Raw genomic sequence first — 24,931 nt, 5'->3', positions numbered from 1 at the left:
CAATTGGCAGGAATATAGTGGAAGTGAGAAAGGAAATCCCTGAGCATGTTTATAAAGTCATACTGGGAACTCAAGTAAGAACAGGATATCATTTCCAATGGATTAACAGAAGTCCCCCACCCATTGCACTTTCTGTGTGACATCCTAACATACACGCAATGAGGTTGGGAGTAAGAATTTTTAGAAGCTTAAGATTTTAGATTTCTACAAATAGTAAATGCTTTGCCCTAACTCTAGGCAGTTTTGGGTGTTATATTTCTTGACCAATTTCAGATGTAATCCCTCAGTTTTAGGCATTGCCCTGCAACACTGTTTTGAAGTAGCCAGTGATGAAAAAGTTCCATAAACAAGGTGGTGGCTGGAGTTGGCTTACATGTAGGATCTCATCTAGCAGGCAGTAACTAAATGGAAATTTTTATATTAAATCTGGAAAGGTTTGGATCTTGACTCAAGATTACTGACTGTTTCACAGTGTAAATATTTTTAAGTAGGGAAGGGACATACTCAGTCAACAAATCTGTTGACTAGATTTGTTACATTAGAAACAATTATGAACTTGGGAACAGGGAACTGAAGGAAGTTTTATGAGCTGAGCCTAGAGAGGAAGGAGAATGAAAAGTGTATAACCAGAATACTAGAAAAAAATAACTTTGTAAGGGGTAGGGGCTGGGAGTGTAAACAAATCACAGCAGTGTAAGGGGTAGGGGCTGGGAGTGTAAACAAATCACAGCAGTTATGTATAAAATGAAAAATCAGAAAAACCCAAATATTAAAAAAAAGAGTAATAAATAAACAAGTTTAGAACAAATATATAAAGAATTTATGTAATTATTTAACATGATATTTTAATGAATGGGGCATTATGTAATTCAATAGTTGTTTCTGGAAATAGAATTGCAGATGACTTTTTTTCCGTTACATATCTTCATTTTCCAATTTATCTATATTGCACATATATTACTTCGACAAATGGTGGAAAGGGAAGGAGTTTTTTTCTTCTTTTTAACTTGGCAGTATTATTTAAATACTTTTTTTTTTCTTTTTGAGACAGAGTCTCACTCTTTCACTCAGGCTGGAGTGCAGTGGTATGATCTTGGCTCACTGCAACCTCCGCCTGCTGGGTTCAAGCAATTCTCCTGCCTCAGCCTCCCAAGTAGCTGGGATTACAAGAGTGTGCCACCATGCCTGGCTAAGTTTTGTATTTTTAGTAGAGATAGGGTTTCACCATTTTGGCCAGGCTGATCTTGGACTCTTGACCTCAAGTGATCGGCCCGCCTTGGCATTCCAAAGTGCTGGGATTACAGGTGTGAACCACCGTGCCTGGCCTAAATACTTTGCTTTTTTTTAGATCTTACCATAAATTTCCTGGCTCCCTACTATTTATTGAACAAGTTCTAGAGAAATGATTAGCTCTACCAAGGTTAGCATAAAAATGTTTGTCTCTGAGTCACAGACTTTTCTTCTGTCATTCATTTACTCACCATTATCTGTATCTGGATTTAGTTCTGTTTTTTAAAAATGGGCTAACACATTATGCTGTAGTAAAGGGTTAAGGTTTATAATGTTTGCCTTGAAGTAAATACTCAGTAAACGTGCCTTTGTTTCATCATTGTTTCACTTATTTAATAAAATAAGCTGAATTAGAAGCCAAATGAATTCTAACTGTGACAACTAAAAATAAGTATAATATTTTCCTTTATTGTTTTCAGGTACTTAGTGAACTTTACCAATAGTCTTTCATTACTTTGGATTAGTTTACAGATAGGTATTAGTACCAATAATAGTAATTACAGGCTATCATATTTTTTGCACACATCTTAAATCCTGAAACGAGCTTGAGTTTCTTCTCCGTTCTTCAGACATCAGCAGAAAGAGGTTCCTCCTTAATGGAAAATCTAATTCATCTTATCCTAGAGTTAAAAGAAAAAGTGAAAAAAAAAGTGTTTTACTTTGGGGAGATGCTCTTTAATCTCACTCATTTTAATCTAAATTTGACTTAATGTTCCCATTTGGTTGAACAGAATGTAAGAGCCATACCCACGTCATCCCAGTAACTGGAAAAGCCACTACTCAGTCTTCCAAACTCTCACGACTGACACATAGTTTCCAGACAAGGAGCATCAGCATCACCTGGGAGCTGGTTGGAAATGCAGAATCTCAGAGCCTACCCCAGACCTATGGCATCAGGTCTGAATTTTATTGAGATACCACGTGATTTGTAGGCACATTCAAGCTTAGTACCAGACTAGACAACGCCTTTTTTTTTTTTTTTTTCTGGCTTGTTTTATGGCACAGAATAAGAAGGAAACGATAAAAGGTTTTTTGTCATCAACCATTACCATTTGTTTGTTTGTTTGAGACACAGTCTTGCTCTGTCACCCAGGCTGGAATGAAGTGGCTCAATCTTGGTTCGCTGCAACCCCTGCCTCCCGGGTTCTAGTGATTCTCATTCTTCAGCCTCCCGAGTAGCTGGGACTAGAAGCGTGCATCACCCCACCTGCTAATTTTTGTATTTTTAGTAGAGACAGGGTTTTGCCATGTTGACCAGGCTGGTCTTGAACTCCTGGCCTCAAGTGATCTGCCTGCCTTGGCCTCCCAGAATGCTGGGATTGATAAAAGTAAATGAATAAAACCTCTTAGTGTGATGAAAGCAGTAGAAGATTCACAGTCTCTAATGGAAACATGCTTTAGAACTACAGTTGGACGATCATAATTCTAAATTTAAACTTTAAATGATGTGTATTATATGTTGGAAGAGTCCTAACTACCATGATCACATTGTTCATGAGAAAGAGAAAAAAAAAAAAAAGCACGAGTGAATTGTTTAAATTGACCATGAGATTTGACTGAAGTATCTAACTGAAGCATATTTTATGGGAGAAGTTCCTGGAAAACTCATTGTAAGCCACAGAAGACCTCTCTTTGAAAGTGTTAGTTCCAAGATGTATTTAAAATATATGCAAATTTTCATGATTCACACATTGAAAAGAGTAGGTTGCATTGATTTTCCCTCTATTGTTTGCATTTGGTTTAGTTTAGCAGTCTCAAGTAGAGAAAACAATATACTTTTGAGGGAGCGGGGGAGGTATGTGAGTTAGCAGCAAGAAGATTCTAAACCTAAAGAGGCATTTAACACATACTTACTGGTTCATTCATTCATTGGTCATTCTCATGACTAATAGCAATTGAGCACCTGTTGTACCAGGCACTGTGCTAAGTGCCAGATACACAGTGGTGAGTAAAAGACAGTCCCTGCCTTCATGGAGCTTGTGATAGTGTATTAATTACTACTGACAATTTTAGAAAATTATCTGTGGATTTTGTTCATCTATGATATTTCTGTGCCTAGCATCTTCCTTTTTTCACTGATAATGAGAAAGGTCTAATTCTTGGTTATCAGTCTGACATCTAGATTGATCAATTGTGATTGTACAGCAGATAGTAGCAGCTCATATGATATGACAAAAATGCAGCTGGCAACCTAAAGAGGTGAAGCTAAGCTATCTGTCAATAACAGTTACATATTGTAACATGACCACTATAAGGGCTTGGCACCAGCTGGAAGTAAATGGAGGGCCGAGGGCTCCTAGGAATGCAGTGTGGATGAGTAAAAATGAGCGGGAGCCATGAAATGTCTCTTAAATTGTATGGATGAAAGGAATGCAATTATGGTCAAAATGAAACCTGAATCTTTTATCATATGTCCCTAATCGATAAATTGGGTAATTTATTGGACTTATATGTCTTTAAATAAAGGAAATTTGTTATTCAATAGGTCTCATAATAGGCATGCAGAAAACCATTCATCTTTAAAACAAATTACTTAGTGAGTTTTCTTGGAATGATGGAATTACCTACGATAAGTGGAACCTAAGAAATTGAGTGGAAAGTTGAGATAAATAGCTTCCAATAGACAAGTGGCCCAGACTTTGGTTGAATCAACCATTACTGCAGGACACTAGTATCTTTGTGGATTATGAAGGTAGCTGCCTCCCAGATTCCTAAAACCCTGTGTTCCCATATCCCTGGCATTTGTACCTATTTAACCACAACACTACAACTGTTGCTTGTTGCACAGTGACTAGATTATCTGCCGTGATGGTCCAGTAGTCTTGGGCCATAGTCTTGGAACTGAGGGCATAGTCTTGGAAGCCAGATGGACATGGGTTTGTAGTTCTGGCTCCACTACCTCCTAGACATGGGATTGTAGGTAGTGAAGTGTCTCTATGCGTTAGTTTTCTTACCCAGAAAATGGAGATTATAATCCTCAACTCATATGATCATGTGGATTACATAACTATATAAAACACTTGCTGCCATGCCTGGCACATGATAAATGGTGGCTACTACTACTTTATCATCATTAAACCGAAGTCTTCCTAACTGGTTCCTGTTTGCTACATGAATCCCCTTTAGTAACAAGTTTTGTTTTTTTTTTTTAACCTCTTGTCTCAGTTTCTCAGTGGCTGTATTTTCCCCCTTACTGAGCCCATATCCCAGAGGCTGCATCCCTGGCCTCCTGGGGCCCCTACTCCTGTGTGACACTTTTATTGAGCTCTCATCTCACTTCAGGTTTAGTAGACATCCTAGCTTGTGGGCACTTGGCTCAGAGACGCAGTAGTGTCTAGTGGTTGAATGCATGGACTTTGGAGACAGACTGCTTTGGTTCAAATCCCAGCATTCTACTCTTCTACTTGCTAGCTGAGCGACCCGGGGTACATTATTTCACCTCCCTGTGCCTCAGTTTCCTTATCTGTGAAATGAATTATACTTGTTTCATGTAATTGTTGTAGACATTAGATAGAATATTATATACTATTGTGTGTGCATATATTATATAATATATAAATATATAATACATAAATATATATAATATATACATAGTATATAATACATAAATATTATATACTATATAATTATATAATTATATAAATATATACTATATAATTATATAATATATAAATATTATATACTATATAAATATTATATAATATATAAATATTATATATAGCATATAAATATTATATACTATATACATATATAGTATATATAGTATGTATAGTATACTATATACATATGTAGTATATATAGTATGTATAGTATACTATATACATATGTAGTATATATAGTATGTATAGTATACTATATACATATATAGTATATATACTATATATACATACATATATAGTATATATGTATATCATATATAATATTTATATCATATGAATATTATATACTACATAAATACTATCTATAATACATAAATATTATGTTATACATAATATTATATAATATATAAATACTATATAATATATAAATATATACCACACAAATATTATATAATACATAAATATATGATATATAAAAATATATAATATATAAATATTATATATAATATATAAATACTATATACTATATAAATATATAATATATAAATACTATATACTATATAAATACTATATACTATATAAATATTATATACTATATAAATACTATATAATATATAAATATTATATAATGTATATTATATACTATATAAATAGTATATAATATATAAATATTATATAATGTATATTATATACTATATAAATATTATATAATATATAAATATTATATAATGTATATTATATAATATATAAATATTATATAATATATAATTATTATATAATGTATATTATATAATATAGAAATATTACATATATAGAAATATTATAATGTATTATATCAACATAATATATATTAATTACAAATTATATAATTATATAATATATAAATTACAAATTATATTATTATATAATATATAATTATATAATTATAATATATACTCTGTCACCCAGACTGGAGTGCAGTGGTGCGATCTTGGCTCACTGCAACCTTTGCCTCCCAGGTTCAAGGAATTCTTCTGCCTCAGCCTCCCAAGTAGCTGGGATTACAGATGCGTGCCACCATGCCCAGCTAATTTTTGTATTTTTAGTAGAGATGGGTTTTCACCATGTTGCCCAGGCTGATCTCAAATTCCTGACCTCAGGTAATCTGCCCATCTTGGCCTCCTAAAGTACTGGGATTACAGGTGTGAGCCACTGTGGCCAGCCTATTATTGTATATATTAAGAATCTAGACTAAGTAATGCTATATAGCATTGCTATTATGATTCATATCTTGGTTGAGTACCAAGCTTGAATTTTATCTACTTCTCCCTTTGGACCCAGGGTAATCTCCCAATTTTAGGTCTATTTTAAGGACTTATGTACCTAGCTGCATGACCCTAGATTATCTGGACACTGTGCTTCCATATGAAGACCTCTGTCTTCCCCACATCCTGCTACAAATGTTCCTGGCAGACACTGGCTATGACAGTGAGGAATGAGTAATATTTTGTTCCAAAGTTTATGTCTGCTGAGGAACAACAGTATCCTGGGCCCAGTCTGGTGGCCTCATTCCTGGAATAAGGTGAAACTAAGAGTGCCAAGCAAAGTAGCTGCCATGTTCTTCCTTCATTCCCTCATTTCCCTTTCCTCATTTCCACTGGGAAACAATGATCCTCTATCTAGAAGAAAAGACAGTGCAGGATTCCTCTTCACAAAGGCCGACTGTGTGCTAGAAAGTCTTGTGTAGATAGAAAGTAAAGAAAAAAGTCATAAGTGTATCCCAGAGGATGAACTTCTGTTGTATCCATGGGGGTAAATTGGTTAGATGAATTGTTACAGTTTGAGTTCCATAGTGACATAATATGGTCAAACTAAAAGCAATCCAAGAGAAACAAGTCAAAGGAAGGTTGAATTCTGATTGAGATCTTTAAACAGAGCATATACCACTTGTCTGTAAACTGCAAAGTCCCCTCAGGGGCTTCAGTGGAAGTCAAGGGCATCAGGGTCTTACTTCTCAGTCCTCCGTGCCTGGAATAGTACTTGGCTTGTGGCAATAAACTGTTTCTGCTCGGCAGTCCTGGCTTCAAGCCTTCCACAGGGAGATTCCTTTTAATGCTCCAAATCCCTTCCAGGGCCACTGTCAATATTTTTTAAAGCAAGAAAATAATTATTAGCATATTCTCTTTTTAGCACAGTATTTTAAAGATTTTAATTGGTGATTTTTTTTTTTATTTATTTGGGTGTGGGTTTATTTGGTTTGACTAATCAAACCACCCAAATCTTTATCATTTGTTTAATCTTTTATTCCATTTCATTCATTCAACTATTCTCTATGCAATTAAACTTCTACAGTGCTCTTAGATCATTTAACTTGCCCCTAAACAAACAGATAACAGAAACATCCATAACAAAACAGAAAGGGATCAGGAATAAATAACAGTTAATAAATAGAATTCATTTAGTCAACTTTATCTGATTCTGATTTAATTCCTACAGTAAGAGAAAATATTTCTAAAGATAATAGGACCAAAAATCACTACATTAATTCATCCAATAGTTAATTCATCCAATAGATCCAAGAATCCTCTAAAAGCCACAAACTAGATGCTGTCTAATCTCCCCTTGAAAAAGAGCAACAATAAACTCACTGGATCCTGCGTTTTAAAAATCATTGCAAAATACCTGGAAAGTGATGTTTACCCATTGATAATTACAGTTCTTGGACCCTGATGCCTTTCAATAAGGTTTAGCAAAGATTGGCAGTTGGTTATCCTCCATATCCTAAAATCACCTGGTTACGTTTTGAGACTCAGCAAACAAGCACGTGGTGAATGTCCACTGTGTAGAAAACTGCAACCCAAGTCTAGTAAGTTGGTGAATTTGGGTGAGTTGCCGTAAGTTGTTTTTCCCATTTCTAAGGCTGCAAATATTAATGCCAAACATTCTTCATAGATCCAAGGCTGCCCACTGGCGTCCTCACCGATATTTGATCCCTCTCTAAAGGGTTCCATAGCAAGTAATTACTAGCAGCATAGTCTCTGGGTTCAGAGGAGATCTGGGTTTTGATCTTAGTTCTACCATCTATCAGTTATTTGATTTTGACCAAGTTATGTAACCCACTATGTCTTAATTTCCTCAATTTTGAAATAGGGATGATAATATCTACTTGAAGGATTATTGTAGGATTTAGATGAGATGGCTGTAAAGTGCTTTGTACTCAATGAATGATAGCTTTTTTTTACAGGGAGAATGATTTTACTATCCAAGCATGGACTAAGATTCCGTGACTGAAGGTACAGTCATTGAACTGACTTGCCAAACTGTATGTCAATACCTGCCTCTCCTTTTCCACTCCTGAGTGGAGTAGCTGAAGTTATCTGTCGAGATTAGTTTCTCTCTTCTTCAAAGACCTTCAAGGAAGATTCCACAATCTCCTTCTGTTTAAGACCTTAGAAAGTTTAAGCTGTACCTTCTATCTAACCTAAATCTTCCCCTGCCATGCAAGCCAGTTTCCTCTTCTATCCTGTTCAGAGATACAAAAGGGCTGCTCCCGAACTGAAGGAGATAGAGACACAAACCACCCTTCAAAAAATTCATGAATCCAGGAGCTGGTTTTTTGGAAAGATCAACAAAATTGATAGACCACTAGAAAGACTAATTAAGAAGAAAAGAGAGAAGAATCAAATAGATGTAATAAAAAATGATAAAGGGGATATCACCACCAATCCCTCAGAAATACAAACTACCATCAGAGAATACTATAAACACCTGTATGCAAATAAACTAGAAAATCTAGAAGAAATGAAACAGTGTGGTCATTCCTCAAGGATCTAGAACTAGAAATACCATTTGACCCAGCCACCCCGTTACTGGGCATATACCCAAAGGATTATAAATCATGCTGCTATAAAGACACAAGCACACGTATGTTTATTGTGGCACTATTCACAATAGCAAAGACTTAGAACCAACCCAAATGTCCATCAATGATAGACTGGATTAAGAAAATGTGGCACATATACACCATGGAATACTATGCAGCCATAAAAAAGGATGAGTTCATGTCCTTCATAGGGACATGGATGAAGCTGGAAACCATCATTCTGAGCAAACTATCACAAGGACAGAAAACCAAACACTGTATGTTCTTACTCATATGTGGGAACTGAACAATGAGAACACATGGACACAGGGTGGGGAACATCAAACACCAGGGCCTGCCGGGGGTAGGGGAAGGGGAGAGGGATAGCATTAGGAGACATACCTAATGTAAATGAGTTAACGGGCGCAGCACACCAGCTTGGCACATGTATGCATATGTAACAAACCTGCATGTGTGCACATGTACCCTAGAACTCAAAGTAAAATAATAATAAAAAAAAAAAAAAAAAGAAAAGGACTGCTCCCCAGCCTCTGGATAATAAACTCTAAAACTTAGTGGCCCATGACATTTATATTTAATACCCCCAGTGCATGATACCCTGTGGGAGACCAAGGAAATAGATTTGGACTTGTGGTTGACACTTTGTGAAGATCCAGTATGTGGAAAGCAGTATAAAATCAGGAAGCAGAACCGTGCAGACAAATCACATCAAATTAGATGGAAGAATTGTACTAGTTAAGTGTAAGTGTGCTCTTTCACATGCAATCACAAGAATGTCATAGAGAAAAACAGCTGAAATATAAATGCCGATGCCCAGAAATGCATTAGAAACTCTCAAAGCAAAATATGGTTATGCATAAATATTTGCTATATTCAGGGATAATGGTTGCGGGAAAAAAATAATAGCCCTTCACACATGTGAAGTGATGTTTGGGTGAAGAAGTTCCAGAAGGTGATATATTTGACTGGATAAAAGCGGGTCTAGAAAAAACCATGGATGCTCTCTGAGGCAGCTGCTTCTTTTAAGAGAAACTTAACTCCCTCAGCTCAGGGCATGTGCATTCCAGAAGGAGGAAGGCAGACAAAGCCAGAAAGACTTCAAGTGTCGACTCCTCTCAACTGAAAAAGAAAAGGGCAGCAGGCACAAAGGGAGAAGCTAGAAGAAAAGAATCAAATCTGTTCTTGAGGCTCAGAATCCTCTAGAGATTCCTCTTCTCTCTTCCCTTCTCATGCTTCCAACACTTTCCACTCAGAAACCTTTATAGGTGTATTTTTATACTGAATTTTAAAATGACTAAAGCATGCCTTTATGCCCAAAATTTTAGCCAGTAGGACCTGGTCTGGTTTTATAGGGAAGGTAAGCTCACACCTTAAAAATATTTGAGTTCCTTTCAGCTCTCTCTGGACTGTAAATAATGAACATTGGAGCTTGAAAAGCCAGTTTAGAGCCATATCATCTGTACTTCTCTTGTGCAAACAAGGTCAGAGGTTTGACTAGAGAAAGAAAAATATAAGTACTTTTAATTTATGTCTGGCGACTCCTAGACTCTATAATTGTCTCGACATGCCTTTGGTGTCTAGCAAATTCCTCCTATATTGTAGGTGCAGAAAACATTTTAATTGAATGAAATAATGAATAACTCGTGTCTAGTAAATTCCTCCTATATTGTAGGTGCAGAAAACATTTTAATTGAATGAAATAATGAAATATATCCACACTTGCTTGGCAACATTTTGCACTTTCTAAGCTTGTACTTAATATAGTAAATAAACTGGATTCAAAATTAAGTTTCCATGTATTAAGGCACATGTAGAACTCATTAATGTATTTGGCAATACACTTCTGAAATTCATTGGAAAAGGAAGTGTTATGTAAGGGGAAAATTAATAAGTTTATTAATCAAATTTTTCATGACTACTATAACCTTTGTAGGTTTTAGCCAGAAAAATACAAAAGCCCTTGCAACTTGAAAACATTAAATTAATACATCACTTTATTTCTGCAAAGTCCTTTATAGAATAGAAATGCAGAAATAGTTTTAAAATAAACAATACAATAAATGTACTAGTTCCATAATGAATGTCTCACAAGCCTACATTTTTCTTTTCTTTCTTTCTTTCTTTTTTTTTTTTTCTTGAGACAGAGTCTTGCTCTGTTGTCCAAGCTGAAGTGCAGTGGTGAGATCTCAGCTCACTGCAACATTCGCCTCCTGGGTTCAAGCAATTATCCTGCCTCAGCCTGGAGAGTAGCTGGGACCACAGGCGCACGCTACCAGGCCTGGCTAATTTTTGTATTTTTAGTAGAGACGAGGTTTCACCATGTTGCCTGGGCTGATTTCGAACTCCTGACCTCTTGTGATCGGCCCACCTCGGCCTCCCAAAGTGTTGGGATTACAGGCATGAGCCACTGCACTCAGCCAATTCTACATTTTTGTTTTCGAAAAGTTGTAAGGAAAGGAAAATCTTCAGGAAATCACTGAGAATATATGAATGATGGACATTAGCTAAATTCTTCCTTATCCAGAAAGTTCTATAAGTTGCCCAAATTCCATTTTATCTGATTAAAAGATCTGATGAGAAAATTACACTCCTTTTTTTTTTTTTTTTTTCAGTATGAGGTTAACCTTTTCAAGTAGACCCAGGTTGTTTGTCCTTATCTGATAGGAATGTGGAAAGCCTCTGAAACCCGTTTTACCTCAAATTTGAACCTGGAGGCTAAACTGAAACTGAACTTAGAGAAAACTAGCAACATTTCTTTTTTTTTAACTGAATAGAACACTATTTGCTACTAAATCAATTTCAAATCTCTGTTCTTCTCCGAAGGCATAATCTTATGTTTTAAAGAGAGATGGAAGAACCCAATGACTAAGAGCAAGAACATTAGCTTCTGACAAATCTGCATCCAGGTATCAGTGTGACATTGGACAAGTCACCCCCTGAGCCTCAGCTTCAAGTTCTTCAAAATGTGAATCAAAAGAGCATATATCTCACTGGTTATTGCAAGAATTAAAAGAGATTATTTGCAAAAAATGTATCATGTGCAGAAGAAACTCTGTAAATGATAACCATTATCACTATTATTATCACCATAATTCCCAACATCAACATCATCATATAAAAAGACATCCCTAACTCTCACCCTGGCATCCAGTGCTTCTAACTCAGCCCATGTATCACTGCATCAAGAGCCTACAAGGAATCAAAAGTCCACAGAAGGGAGGACAAGAGGCCTGTCAGCCCATTGTTTCTATTGTCACTAATGGCATTCCCTAGACCCAAGAATAGAGTGCAAAGTAACAACCACGTGAGACACCTTGTCCATTTCAGTGTCTTCACAGCCCTTATTAGCTGTAGTCACAATATGACCACAAGAACAAGTAGGACAGCTCATTCAGATAAGAGCCCCAGTCTGAACAACTCTTTCTCCTGAGTCTCACTAGCTGTGCAACCAATGGTATCCCCAAAGAAATATAATGTTCATTCTGTTCAACATCCATAAAACTCAACTTCTGAAACTTTTGATTTTTTTTTACTAATTTCATTCAACCAAAGGAGAAGAGAAAAAGCACAGAAATAAACACACGGCTTCTGGGTACTTCCATAATTGTCACTGTCAACTCATTCGAAAATAAAACATGCTATGATTTAAGTTGTTTACCTCCAGGACAGATTGCACTCTTAACAGACTCTTCAATAAGTTCACCTATGCTTTGCTACATAGCCCAGTATTGCAGTATTTTATCTATGGTTAAGGAAAATCCAGTCTGGACTCTTACTGAAGTCTCACCTTCAACAATCAATTACTTTGTTGTGAGAGTATATGGAGTTGATTGTCTTAAAATTCAAACAAACCCAGCTAATTCATACATAGCTACAAATATGCTGAGATCCATGCATATGTGTTGGGGTCCCTAGAATTTAGACAGGCTTGGGAATATCTGCAAAATAGTATGTAGTGTTTATCCAAAGTCACAAATTCAAATATACATAGGAAGAGGCCAGGCCAGTAATATAAGTAAAGCTGGCCAGGGGTAAGAAATAATTGGTTCTCCCAGTCTTTCCCTTTTTTACTACTTTTGATGAAGGCATCATAAAAGAGAAACAATTTTTTCTATTTCTACAATGAGAAGAAAAAACCTGCAGTGGGCACGTGAACATACATAACTTGTGATGTTTCCCACTGGAGTAGGGAACTTGGTGTAGGATGCTGAACAGTGGAGTGGGCAGGTCAGCACGGGGCATTGTAACCCAACCCCAGCCACTGTTGCCCGATGCAAATGGTGCCTTGGTGTTGTCAAATCATCCTTTACCCTCCCTGCTCCATCACCACTCAAGAAAATCTAGACGTCTAGTTTGTATATAAAATTTCTATTTTAAAATATTGACAACTGGTTCAGATATTTAAAAAATATACTGCAGGGCAAATAAATATGTCTGCAAGGTGAACCTGGCATACGGGTCAACATTTTGGGATCTTGAGCCAAACTAAGGTACCTCTCACAGTCTAATTAGATGTGGAATATGGTGGTCCGGTGTGGAGATAGGGGATGGCTCTGTGGTTTTGCATTTGGACCTTAGGCCATGCTATTCATTGGGATGGGTGATATAAGGGAAGCAGCAAGTCGGGGAGAGGTGTGAGTTTTTTGTGTGTTTTTGTTTGTTTGTTTGTTTTAAGACGGAGTCTCACTCTGTCTCCCAGGCTGGAGTGCAGTGGCGGAGCTCGGCTTATAGCAAGCTCCCCGGTTCACGCCATTCTCCTGCCTCAGCCTCCCGAGTAGCTGGCACTACAGGCGCCCACCACTGCGCCCAGCTAAATTTTTTTTGTATGTTTAGTAGAGACGGGGTTTCACCGTGTTAGCCAGGGTGGTCTCGATCTCCTGACCTCGTGATCCACCCGTCACAGCCTCCCAAAGTGCTGGGATTACAGGCATTAGCCACCGTGACCGTCCTAGAGGTGTGAGTTTTGTTTTGGTCATGTTGGGCCTGAGTTATCTTACGACTTATGGATATCCAGGAAAAGAAGTTTACCTGTAGGGACACATTTCAGAGGCATCCTAGAGAGGCCATAGTGGAAAGTCTGAGAAAATCCCAGGAAACCTAATGGAACAAGATTACAAGACTGTCGGAAACATTCTGATAAACATCAAGATTTGGAGAATGGAGTGAATAAAAAGAGTGCTTAACAGAGGGTGAGAAAGGAGTAGAGGGAGAACCAGGACAGTTAAGTATCATGGAATTTGAGAAAGGAGCAACGTTGAAGGAGAGAGCCATCAACAATGTCAAATGTTGCAGAAAGCTCAAGCCACCTAGAGGCAGAACAGTATCCACTGCATATAGCCATAACGTGTCACCAGAGACACCATAGTGAGTAGAAAGTCTATGGAATTGGGGGTCAGATCTGAATTTAGATCTGGTTGTGCTACTTAATGCATAACTTGGGCAAGTTAAAAACCTCCCAAAATCTCAGTTTACTCATCCTAAGATGGGGATCAGAATATCAATATCATATAGCTTTGTGAGGATTTGGGGTAAGCAAAATTAAGCCCCTATCCTTAGATAGCTTGTGTTCTAGTGGGACAGATAGTCAAAAAAGAAGTATATAAAGAAAGATGGATGCTCCTCGACTTACAATGGAGTTACATCCTGAAAAACCTATCATAAGTTGAAAAAAAATTCTAAGTAGAAAATGCATTTCATACACCTAACCTACCAAACATCATAGCTTGGCCTAGCCTACCTTAAACATGCTCAGAACACTTACATTAGAATGGCTAACTAGAAGCTGCCGCTCATGGCCACTGCCCAGCGTTGCAAACGAGTGTCATACGGCATATCGCTAGCCCAGGAAAAAAGCAACTTTCACACCATCACATTGAAAAATCATTAAGTTGAACCGCGATAAGTTGGGGACTGTCTGCATAAAATTTCAGGTAGCAATAGAAAACAGGAGAAAGAAGAAAGCAGTGTAAGGGATTAGAAGGTGACTTGGAGGACAGTTTCTATTTTGACCTGCTGGAGCGGAAAGGCCTCTCTGAGAAGACGGCATATGCAGTTGAAGCCTGAATGAAGAGAGAGGAAGACATCTGAATGTCTGGGTGACATTTAAATGTCCCAAGGGGTAAAAATGGGTTTGGCATGTTCCAAAATGTCAAGAAAGCCTATGTGGTTAAAGTGGAGTGGGAAAGTATAGGAGATGAGATCAGAGAGATGAGCTGGCCATGGAAGCATGAAATCTAGTCTCAGAATAATAAAAAGCCATCAGACAGCTTTAAGCATGGAGGTGACATGTAACAATTTATGTTTGTAAAAGATCCCTCTGGTTTCAGTGGAGAGAATTAACAGTAGCAAGGGCAGTAGTAGAGGCTGTTATAGGATGCTATTGCCAGGCCTGCAAAAGGTGACAGGGGCTTGGCAACCGTGCTGGTGGGGGATTTAGGATATATACTGAATTCAACAGAATTGGCTGATAGACTGGATATGGAGTTTGAGGAACTGACTTCTAGGTGTTTGGTGGTACCATCTCATGATATGGGAAAGACCTATGGGTTTTTAAAAGCCTGGGGGTAGAGAATAAGAGTTCTGTTCTGGACATCTTAAGGTTGAGAGGCCTATTCGACATCCAAGTGGAGAATCAAGTAGGTTTTGGGATTTAAAGGGAAAAGTATGGGGTAGAAATAAAAACTGCTGGAGTCATTAGCCCAATAGGGCTAGATCTCCCAAGGTGTGAGGGTAGGTAGAGAAAAGAGCCTGTGACTGAGCCCTCTAAATTATACAGACTAGGAGGAGGGAGAGCCAGCAAAGAAGATGGAGAAAGAATAGCTAAAGAGGTAGGAGCAAAACCAGGAAATTGGAGCATTGTGACCTACAGTCCAAGCTAAGAAAGTGTTTTTAGAGGGAAGGAGAAAACAACTACATCAGACGTTACAGAGAGGTTGAGTATGTTGGAGGGATCATTGGATTTGACCTTCAAAAGGAAGGCTATTTGCAATCCTGGGAAAGAACAGTTTCCCTGGACCCATGGGAGCAAACGCTTAATTAGAATAGGTGAAGTAGCAAAGGAGAAGTAAAGGGATGGAGAAAATGGTTAACATGTACTTATATTTTAAAATAGTAGCTATAGGAACCACACAATTCTCTAAAAGTCTTATGCAAAATTCTGCATGTATGTAACAAGATGTGTCTTCCAGGAAAAGAAGCCATGGCTGTCATCAGATATATAAAGGAGGGGTCACTGCAAACTGAACTAGAAGCAAAGGTTCAATGACTGGCCTCTAGGCTCTGAGGCTGGGCTGGAAGAGTGTGGCACCCTCGCTAGATGCTAATTCCCTGTTCTGGCCAATGGTATGTGGCTTCTAGCCATGATATATATTTTTAAAAGAGCAGGATTTCCCACAAGTATATCATTTAAAAACCCAAATTTATAGAATCTATTCTCAGCATTGAAAGATTTTTCTAGGCTAAAATAGTACCTCTGTGCCACCTCTAGTGGATGTTATTTTAAAAAGCAGCCAGTCTTCATTTTATATAAAGGATATTTGAAAAGATTGCTTAGGAAAATGAATTTTTATAAACCAAATGATACATCCTATTCACTCAGACTGTCTTACAATCTAATGTATCCAATAAGAATAATACAACACACAGCTAGTGTATAAACTAGCTTTTATATAGATTTTTAAAACAATGAAGATAAATCCAAAATATAATGGTATAGACTTAGAAAAAAATGTTAAACACCAGGAAAATAGTACATGTAGGCAGGGCTTCCAGCTGAAATCTAGTAGGTCATTCCGCATCCATTCGTTTATTTCAAAATAGACTTTTTTTTTTTTTTGGCGGAGTCTGGCTCTGTGGCCCAGGCTGGAGTGCAGTGGCCGGCTCTCAGCTCACTGCAAGCTCCGCCTCCCGGGTTCACGCCATTCTCCTGCCTCAGCCTCCCGAGTAGCTGGGACTACAGGCGCCCGCTACCTCGCCCGGCTAGTTTTTTGTATTTTTTAGTAGAGACGGGGTTTCACTGTGTTAGCCAGGATGGTCTTGATCTCCTGACCTCGTGATCCGCCCGTCTCGGCCTCCCAAAGTGCTGGGATTACAGGCTTGAGCCACCGCGCCCTGCCTCAAAATAGACTTTAAAACTTTCCTTGAAGATATTGTGGGAGCAAATTGCACTATTTTATTGGTCTCTCCTTTTATAAGAATGGGTCATACGAGAAGACCCAAAGGAGTTTCTATGTCTGCTTTAGAAATGTAAAGTGGGGTCGGACACGGTGGCTCACACCTGTAATCCCAGCACATTGGGAGGCCAAGGCGGGCGGATCACTAGGTCAGGAGTTCCAGACCAACCTGACCAACATGGTGAAACCCCATCTCTACTAAAACTACAAAAATTAGCTGGGCGTGGTGCTGTGTGCCTGTAATCCCAGCTACTCAGGAGAATGAGGCAGAAGAATCGCTTGAATCCAGGAGGCAGAGGTTGCAGTGAGCAGAGATCGTGCCACTGTACTCCAGCCTGGGTGACAGAGCGAGACTCCGTTCCAAAAAAAAAAAAAAAAAGTACAGTGGGCACAACATACATCATGTAATCTGAAATGATGGACTTCTGGTCCTGCAGCCTCTCTCTTAGGAATCCTTAGTGAATTGGGACCTCACTCGCAGGTTGACCAACAATTCTCCATAAAAAATGTCAAGGTCTCTTAATGAAGGAGTCTATGCAATACAATAGTTTTGTTATTTCTTCTAGCAACTGCTGATACCTAAGAGTGTCACAATAAAAATCTGATGATTGGGAGAGCATGAAATATACATCTAGTAATTGTTGAGAAGGAACCATGAAAATGAAGGGTGTCAGCAGTTTCAAACTAACATCTGGGATTCTGGGGCTCCTCGAGCATCTCTTGCACACATGAACGATCAATAAGAGCTATCAACGCTCAGATCCTCTGTGGGATGAAATCCTTGGATGATTTGACCGTGTAAATGACTTAGGTTCTGCTAAGTCAGTGATTTGCAAAGTCGGGTACTGGACCAGCAGCATTAACATTATCCGGTAATGTTGTAGAAATCCAAATTCTTGGGCCTCACTGCAGACCTACTGAGCCAGATATGCCAGGGGTGGCGCCCAGCAATCTGCTTTTAACGAGCTCCCAGGTAATTCTGATGCAAATCTAAAGTTTGGAAACCACTGTTACTTGTCATACGTATATTGATAAAGATTAAATATATTATTGTGTTTTTCAGGCACTTGGAAAACATTGTACATGTCATTAAATAGAAATAACTCCACCAAGAAAGTGGGACAGCAAAGTACATATTGATATCTACTTCTTCTTTTTTGTTTGTTTGTTTGATATGGAGTCTCGCTCTGTCACCCAGGCTGGAGTGCAGTAGCAGGATCTCGGCTTACTGCAAGCTCCGCCTCCAGGTTCACGCCATTCTCCTGTGTCAGCCTCCCGAGTAGCTGGGACTACAGGTGCCCACCACCATGCCTGGCTAATTTTTTGTATTGTTAGTAGAGATGGGGTTTCACTGTTTTAGCCAGGACAGTCTCGATCTCCTGACCTGTGATCCACCCACCTCGGCCTCCCAAAGTGCTGCGATTACAGGCGGGAGCCACCACGCCCAGCCTATTTTTTTTTTCTAGATATGAAGGTTTATTTGGACATAAGCAAATTCATTATAAACTAGTTCAAGAACTTTCCAAAAACCTATTTTTACTTCAATAGTATGGTTTTATAATAAAATACTCTGTCATCAAATAGGCAATTTCATATTAATTTCACAAATATACTTCGTCACTGAGATTACCTGCAGCTGGATTTTTAATGTGGCATTCATCTCTCTTAATATAAAGTTCTTCTTCCAGTACTTCCTTAATTCTCTTATGTGGTTCACAATATAAAAATTTCTTCCCTATAAAGGCATTAACAAAATCAATTACTTAGTATAAATTCTGCCCAATCTTCTAGCCATTATATCTATATGATAACAATTTTTTAAAAAGAAGACATGTTATTCCATACAAATATCAGACAATTTGCCCTGAAGGCTCTATCTTGGAAAGATCTCTTCCATGGGAACTTTAGGTTCTTTTGGGACTTCACATTTTCATGTAATTCCTGAACTTGTAGGGTAAGTTTCAGGTACCTCTTTTAGGTGTTAGGAAGAAATACATAAAGTGTGACAAGCATTTGGCTAGGGGCTGAAGACAGAACAATGAATGAGACAGATGTGTGTATGGAGCTTACAATCCAGGTACAGAAGAGAGAACAAAATCTCAGCATTTTTAAATCGTCATTTTAAAAGAGTGAAACTGAATTGTAGTAGTGAACCACTTATGGACATAGGACTTTTCCCTGGCCTCTAAATCTGGACCTATAGGACATGACTACTACAGTCAAGGACTGAATTGTTTGTTCTAAACACCGTGGCTACATTTCTTCTGCTCAGTCCAGATGTCAGAACTCCAGAGAAACAGAAGAGCTCTGTGCTGTTGGGCCTACCCATATCCGCAGTCTCTCCTGTCAGCCTCTCTCGCTCTCTGGGCTCCAGCCACATGGCCCTTCCGTTCATTCCTACCTTTGCACGTGCTGTTTTTGCTACCTGAGCTGCCTTTCTCCTGGTTTTGCCTATATAACTTCTACTCAAATTTTAGGTCTTGCCTTAAACATTAGTTCTTTAGGGAAACTTTCCCTTACGCCACAATCTGGAAAGGACTTTTTATCATGGCACCCTACTTTATTTCTCATTTTACTTATTGCATTTTGGATACAGCTTCATTTCTTTACATACAATTATTTGTGTAGCTATTCATTTGATATCTATCTTCTCTACCACATCACAAACCCCATAAGGGCAGGGATGTTGCCTCTTCAGTTCATCAGAGTCTTAGAATAGAGCTTGATGTAATAATAAATGCTCAACAAATGTGTGTCCAGTTAGAACTAAGCACTGTGAAATTAGAGCTCTGACTAAAGACTATTCTGCGTGCATGTCTGTCAATGCAGTTATACAGTAACTGTGAATGTCAGTGAACCGGTAGTTCTAATCTCAGTACCCAAAAGCTCAATTCAAGGAACCATTGAAAACCTAAACAACTGAGTACTTTAGTTGTTCATGATTTGATTTTAAACTCCCATATATATGGGCAGGTATCTCATCTTTTCCAGACGAATCAATAAACAACACAAGTGAGTCAATTTGATGGGGATGCAGACTGGCACAAATGGGGCAAGAGACCTGCTGCTTCCGGCAGTGATCCCAGGTCATTCCCAGTCATGAAGATCCAGACACACCCTCAGACATGAAAAAGTTAGAATTATATACTTTCAGGGTCTCATTCTTGTTTCCCCAAAGTTGGAAATCATATGAATAAAATATGGGAACAGCATTACTGAAGCCTAACTTTGGTTTAATCTGTTAAATCATGGTCTTCAAGCAGAAAAAGGGTTCACAAACTTGGCTAGGAAGAAAACTAAGCCTATAACAGAACAACAGAAAGGAAAAGATCACCTGCTGTCAGTTCAGGTCTCCTGATAAATTTCAGTCCTGCTGCTAGGAAAATGTACAGAAGAAATCACTAAAGGTGATTTGAAGAATTGTGGTAATTGGGAGAGTACTAAGGAGCTAGTACGAACAAATATCTCCTGCTCAGGAGAAGAAAGGAAAGGAGGGGAGAGAAAGGGAGGGGAGAGGAGAGAGAACTTTCAGGCAGAAAAAGTTTTCACAAACTTGGCTAGGAAGGAAGGGAGAGGAGAGGAAAGGAAAAAGGGAAAGAAAGGAGAAAGGAGAAAAGAAAGGAAAGGAAAGGAGAAAGGAAAGGAGAAAGGAAAGAGGAAAGGAAAAAGGAAAGAAAAGGAGAAAGGGAAAGAAAAGGAAGGGAAAGAAAATTTAAAAAAGAAAAAAGGAAGGAAGGGAAAGAGAGAAAGAAAATTCTACAAACTCTAACATAGCAGTTTGATGTTGATCTTTACCAGCATTTTGAGTGGATTGGTCGATAGATGTCTTGTTTATATAGACATGAGGAGCTGTGATCACTGAGAAGGATAACTAAGAACAATGTTATTCCAGAATTTCTTTTGAAACAATATTATTCCAGGTTTTTGGGATTCTTTGTTGTTGTTGTTTGTGTTTTTGCTGAGAGCTAATAACAATTGCATCTTACATATATTACTATTTCCCTTTCTCACAATGACCTATTGGCAAGTATAATTATTCCTGTTTTATAGTTGAGAAAGTAGCTTCCTTAAGTCACAAAACTAAAATCATGTAAATGAGAAGCCACACTTACCTGAGTCTCCCAAGCTCCTAGGGTTATTAAAAATTGTTTATAGTTTATTACAACCCATAGTTATAGATCCACTGCACTCTACTAATCAGTTCATACCTAGAATACAGGTTTCAGTGATTTGATACATTGGAGATTGTTGGAAGAAGTGGCCAGCCAGCCAGGTTAGAGCACTACAAGTGATCTTAAAGGTGACATTGGCCAGGCACGGTGACTCACGCTTGTAATCCCTGAATTTTGGGAGGCTGAGGTGGGTGGATCACTTGAGGTCAGGAGTCCAAGACCAGCCTGGCCAACATGGTGAAACCCCATCTCTATTAAAAATACAACAATTAGCCAGGCGTGATGGTGCGTGCCTGTGGTCCCAGCTACCTGGGAGGCAAAAGAATTGCTTGAACCCGGGAGGGGGAAGTTGCAGTGAGCCAAGGTTGTGCCACTGCACTCCAGCCTGGGTGACAGAGTGAGGCTCCATCTCCAAAAAAAAAAAAAAAAAAAAAAAAGCAAAAATTAAATAAAATAAAGGTGACATTAAGTCTATGAAAGATTTGGTTGGTGCTCGAATAGCCGCCTTTATATAATTCAAGGATGTTTACGTGGGAAACAACCACACTTCTTGTTTGAGAGCAGGCCTGTGATTAGGGAGTAGAAGCTGTAGAGAGACTGAAGACCTTTCCAATAATTAGAGACATTTGAAAATTGACTGAGTACTTTGTGCTTGTGCGCACAGCCTGTCTCTACTTAGGCTGAGCCCCTAAAAGGAGGTTCTGAGGGAGGCTGAGGCAGGAACTCTTTCATTTTCCCACTCCAACTTTGTGAGCTTGTGAAAGTTTGGACATCTGCCTTAAGTCATTAGTCCTTTCCCTGAAACTTGTCCAATGCCTGGCATGTAGTAAAGACTCAATATATGTTAAATTGATGAGTGAATGTTAATCCCACCTTTTACTCCTAGAGCCACAGGACGAAAGAAACTTAGATACTAGCATCTTTAATGGGGAAGTTTCCTGATAGAATTTGAAGTAGGAGGCCGGGCGCGGTGGCTGATGCCTGTAATCCCAGCAATTTGGGAGGCTGAGGCGAGCGGATCACTCGAGGCCAGGAGTTGAAGACCAGCCTGGCCAACGTAGCGATACCCTGTCTCTACTAAAAGTGCGAAAAAATTATCCAGGCATGGTGGTGTGTGCCTGTCATCTCAGCTACTCAGGAGGCTGATGCATGAGAATTGCTTGAACCCAGGAGGTGGAGTTGCAGTGAGCCCAGATCATGCCACTGCACTCCAGCCTGGCAACAGAGCTGTCTAAAAATCATAATAATCATAATAATTTTAAGTAGGAGTAAAGAATCTCCATTACCTAAATATACTGAATTTATGTGGGTAATCTCCATTACCCAAATATACTGAATTTATTAAATATATCTAAGCAAGGCCTCTGCATGCTGCTGATAATAACACAAGGAATGACGTTTCATAGTCATACTGGAGCTGATGCCCAGGGAAGAGGCCCCTTTCACCAGGAGGCAGTGGTTCTGTAACTCCTTGATGAGGTCTCTGGGGAGGAGAGTGTGTGGTCCACCAAAGGAGGTGCTTCGGCCCAACCCTCTCTCCTGGGGCCCGCCAGCGCAGAGGAACCGTGGAGAACCCCAGTCTGCTCTCCAGAAAGGCAATCAAGGAGGCGCTGCAGAAGGGCTGGAAACTCCTCTGTTCCTCTGGTCTATTATTCTCACCATCATTCCTTAGCACCTACTCAAGACCTGGGGTGCAAGAGGCTGTGAAATATCTGTTAATTCATGAAACAGTATGGGTGAGTAACAACCTGGCTAGGACCCAAATTACAGCCACTTGCACTGTGGCTGTGGGCCAGAACTGTCTTTACCTATTTGAATATTGTGTGTTTGGCAGGGCAGAGAGCAAAGAACAGTGCGTTAAAATGTGACCCATAATTATGAGATTCTAAAAGGATTGGGTAGTTGTAGACTGAGAGTCCAAGAGATGGAAGTTAAAAGTGATTTAAGTATTTCACCTGCACTGACTGACTGTGGCAAGTCACTTTCTTTCCTCTGGTCTAGATCTCAATTTCCTCATCTGTAAAATGAAATAACTGGCACAATGAGCTGCGTGTTTCTAAGGGTGTATACGCATGCATATATACACATACATATACATATATAAATGCATGTATAAAATGGTATACATATAAATGTGTGTGTGTGTGTGTGTGTAATTCCTTTCAGAATAATGCAACTACCGATTAAATCGGAGCTGATGTCCAGACTCTGGGTTCAGGCAGGCTATCGGGAAGGAGGGCTTGGAAAGATGAACCGATGCTTTCTGCCACAGTGCCATCATCTCTGGCTCTGTCAAAAGCAGCAGCTCCACCTCCCCTGCCCCAAACCTTCTCAGCCAGTTCCACTGCGGTTTCCCCCAGCTGCCCCGTCACTCGTTCTCCACGCCCCTCCTCCCGGTAGCGTCCGCGGCGGGAGCTGAACTCACACTGCTGGCCGTGCTCTACGCGGCCGCGGCCGGGCTCCTCTGGCGCCTCGCACCCCAGCCCTGCCGGCGGCGGAGGCTGCTCCTCTTCGCGACCCGCCTCGGGCGCCACCACTGCGGTCACCACCACTGCCTCCTCGCCTGTCATGCCGCAGCTGTCTTCTGAGAGCCCCGGGCACTGTTTCCTTCTCAGCTCAGTTGCAGGCAGCCCGGCACGCGAGGCGTCTCGGGTTGCCATAGTGACTGCCGATTCTCCCCGCCCCTAGCCCGCCTTCCGAGGCCCTAGGTATCTCGCGCGCCAAAGAAGGCGCTGAAGTTATGAGGCTGGGGTTATTATTATCATTGACCTAAGCAAAGGACTTTCCCTTAATTTCTCGTTAATTTCTCACACGAGCTCGGCAAGAGAGTCTTCACTATTCCCAGATACAGAATCTGAGATTCAGAAAAAGCGAAGGAAACTGCATGAGGCCTCATAGCGAGGAAGCGGCACCGTTGGAATGTGGACTCAGAAGTCTGGTCCCAAAGCCGACAGAATAGATCACTGCCCAGAACAGAAAAGTTAGAAGTGGAACCGGTGTGCAGGTGAGTACAAGGCACCGTTGCTGGTTTCACGCAGCCTTGTGCCTGTCGCATCCCGCTCCCTGCTACACACACGCAACATGATTGAATAAGTAAATGCTGATGAATCCCAACTTTCACGTTGTAAATTATTACTATTATTAAGCAAATTGTAGTTTCCAAGCTCTTTTGTATTCACAAAACTAATAAACTAATAACTAACTTTACAGATGAAATCAAATTCAGCAAATTTTAATTTGAAGAGCAAGTAGAAAAATTCAGGGTTTTATTTGGAGCATAAGGTTGCTTTTGTCTTGGTTTTGGTTTTGCAGTCCTTAAAAAATGGATTACGTTGTGGTGTTAATTTTATGAAAGTTGAATGTGCATTGTTTTATAGTATTAAATCGTTCTACAAGGCTTGCAACCCAATACAGGAGACCTCCTCTGTCTCCATTGTACCCCAGAGCCAAACACTTTTAATACCAAATCCTTATATTGCTGCTTTTTATGTTTTTCAATTTTAGATATCATGTTGATTTTCATACTCCCTGTGTCACATATACTTACTGCTCCTTTATACTACTATTATAGATAAATTGAAATTTTGACTAGAGTAATATTTAATGTTTACATTACTATCACAATTATATTAGGCTAGTCTTGCATTGCTATATACTTGAAACGGGGTAATTTATAAAGAAAAAAGATTTAATTGGCTCACAGTTCTGCAGGCTTTACAGGAAGCACGATGCTGGCATCTGCTTGGCTTCTGGTGAAGCCTCTAGAAACTTACAATCATGGTGGAAGACAAAGGAGGAACAGGCAGCTCACATAGCAAAAGCAGGAGATCGCGCTCT

The 24,931-nt window shown here is 39.3% G+C and overlaps 1 protein-coding gene across 1 annotated transcript; it reads right to left on the bottom strand.

Moving 5' to 3' along the window:
* Positions 1 to 1,677: 1,677 nt before the first annotated feature.
* Positions 1,678 to 23,798, bottom strand: C14H11orf97 (chromosome 14 C11orf97 homolog). Its single transcript, XM_015115525.3, has 4 exons — positions 23,520 to 23,798; positions 18,553 to 18,657; positions 6,880 to 7,005; positions 1,678 to 1,910 (listed from the first exon to the last, which is right to left on the bottom strand). Exons 1-4 carry the CDS (start codon positions 23,752 to 23,754, stop codon positions 1,906 to 1,908), a joined length of 471 nt encoding a protein of 156 aa, XP_014971011.3. The 5' UTR covers positions 23,755 to 23,798; the 3' UTR covers positions 1,678 to 1,905.
* Positions 23,799 to 24,931: the final 1,133 nt, after the last annotated feature.

The sequence above is a fragment of the Macaca mulatta genome, chromosome 14 (assembly GCF_049350105.2).
Source record: "Macaca mulatta isolate MMU2019108-1 chromosome 14, T2T-MMU8v2.0, whole genome shotgun sequence".
Taxonomy (NCBI): Eukaryota; Metazoa; Chordata; class Mammalia; order Primates; family Cercopithecidae; genus Macaca; species Macaca mulatta.
The sequence above is the reverse complement of the archived record's forward strand: the minus strand, read 5'-3'. Positions and strand labels throughout refer to the sequence as shown.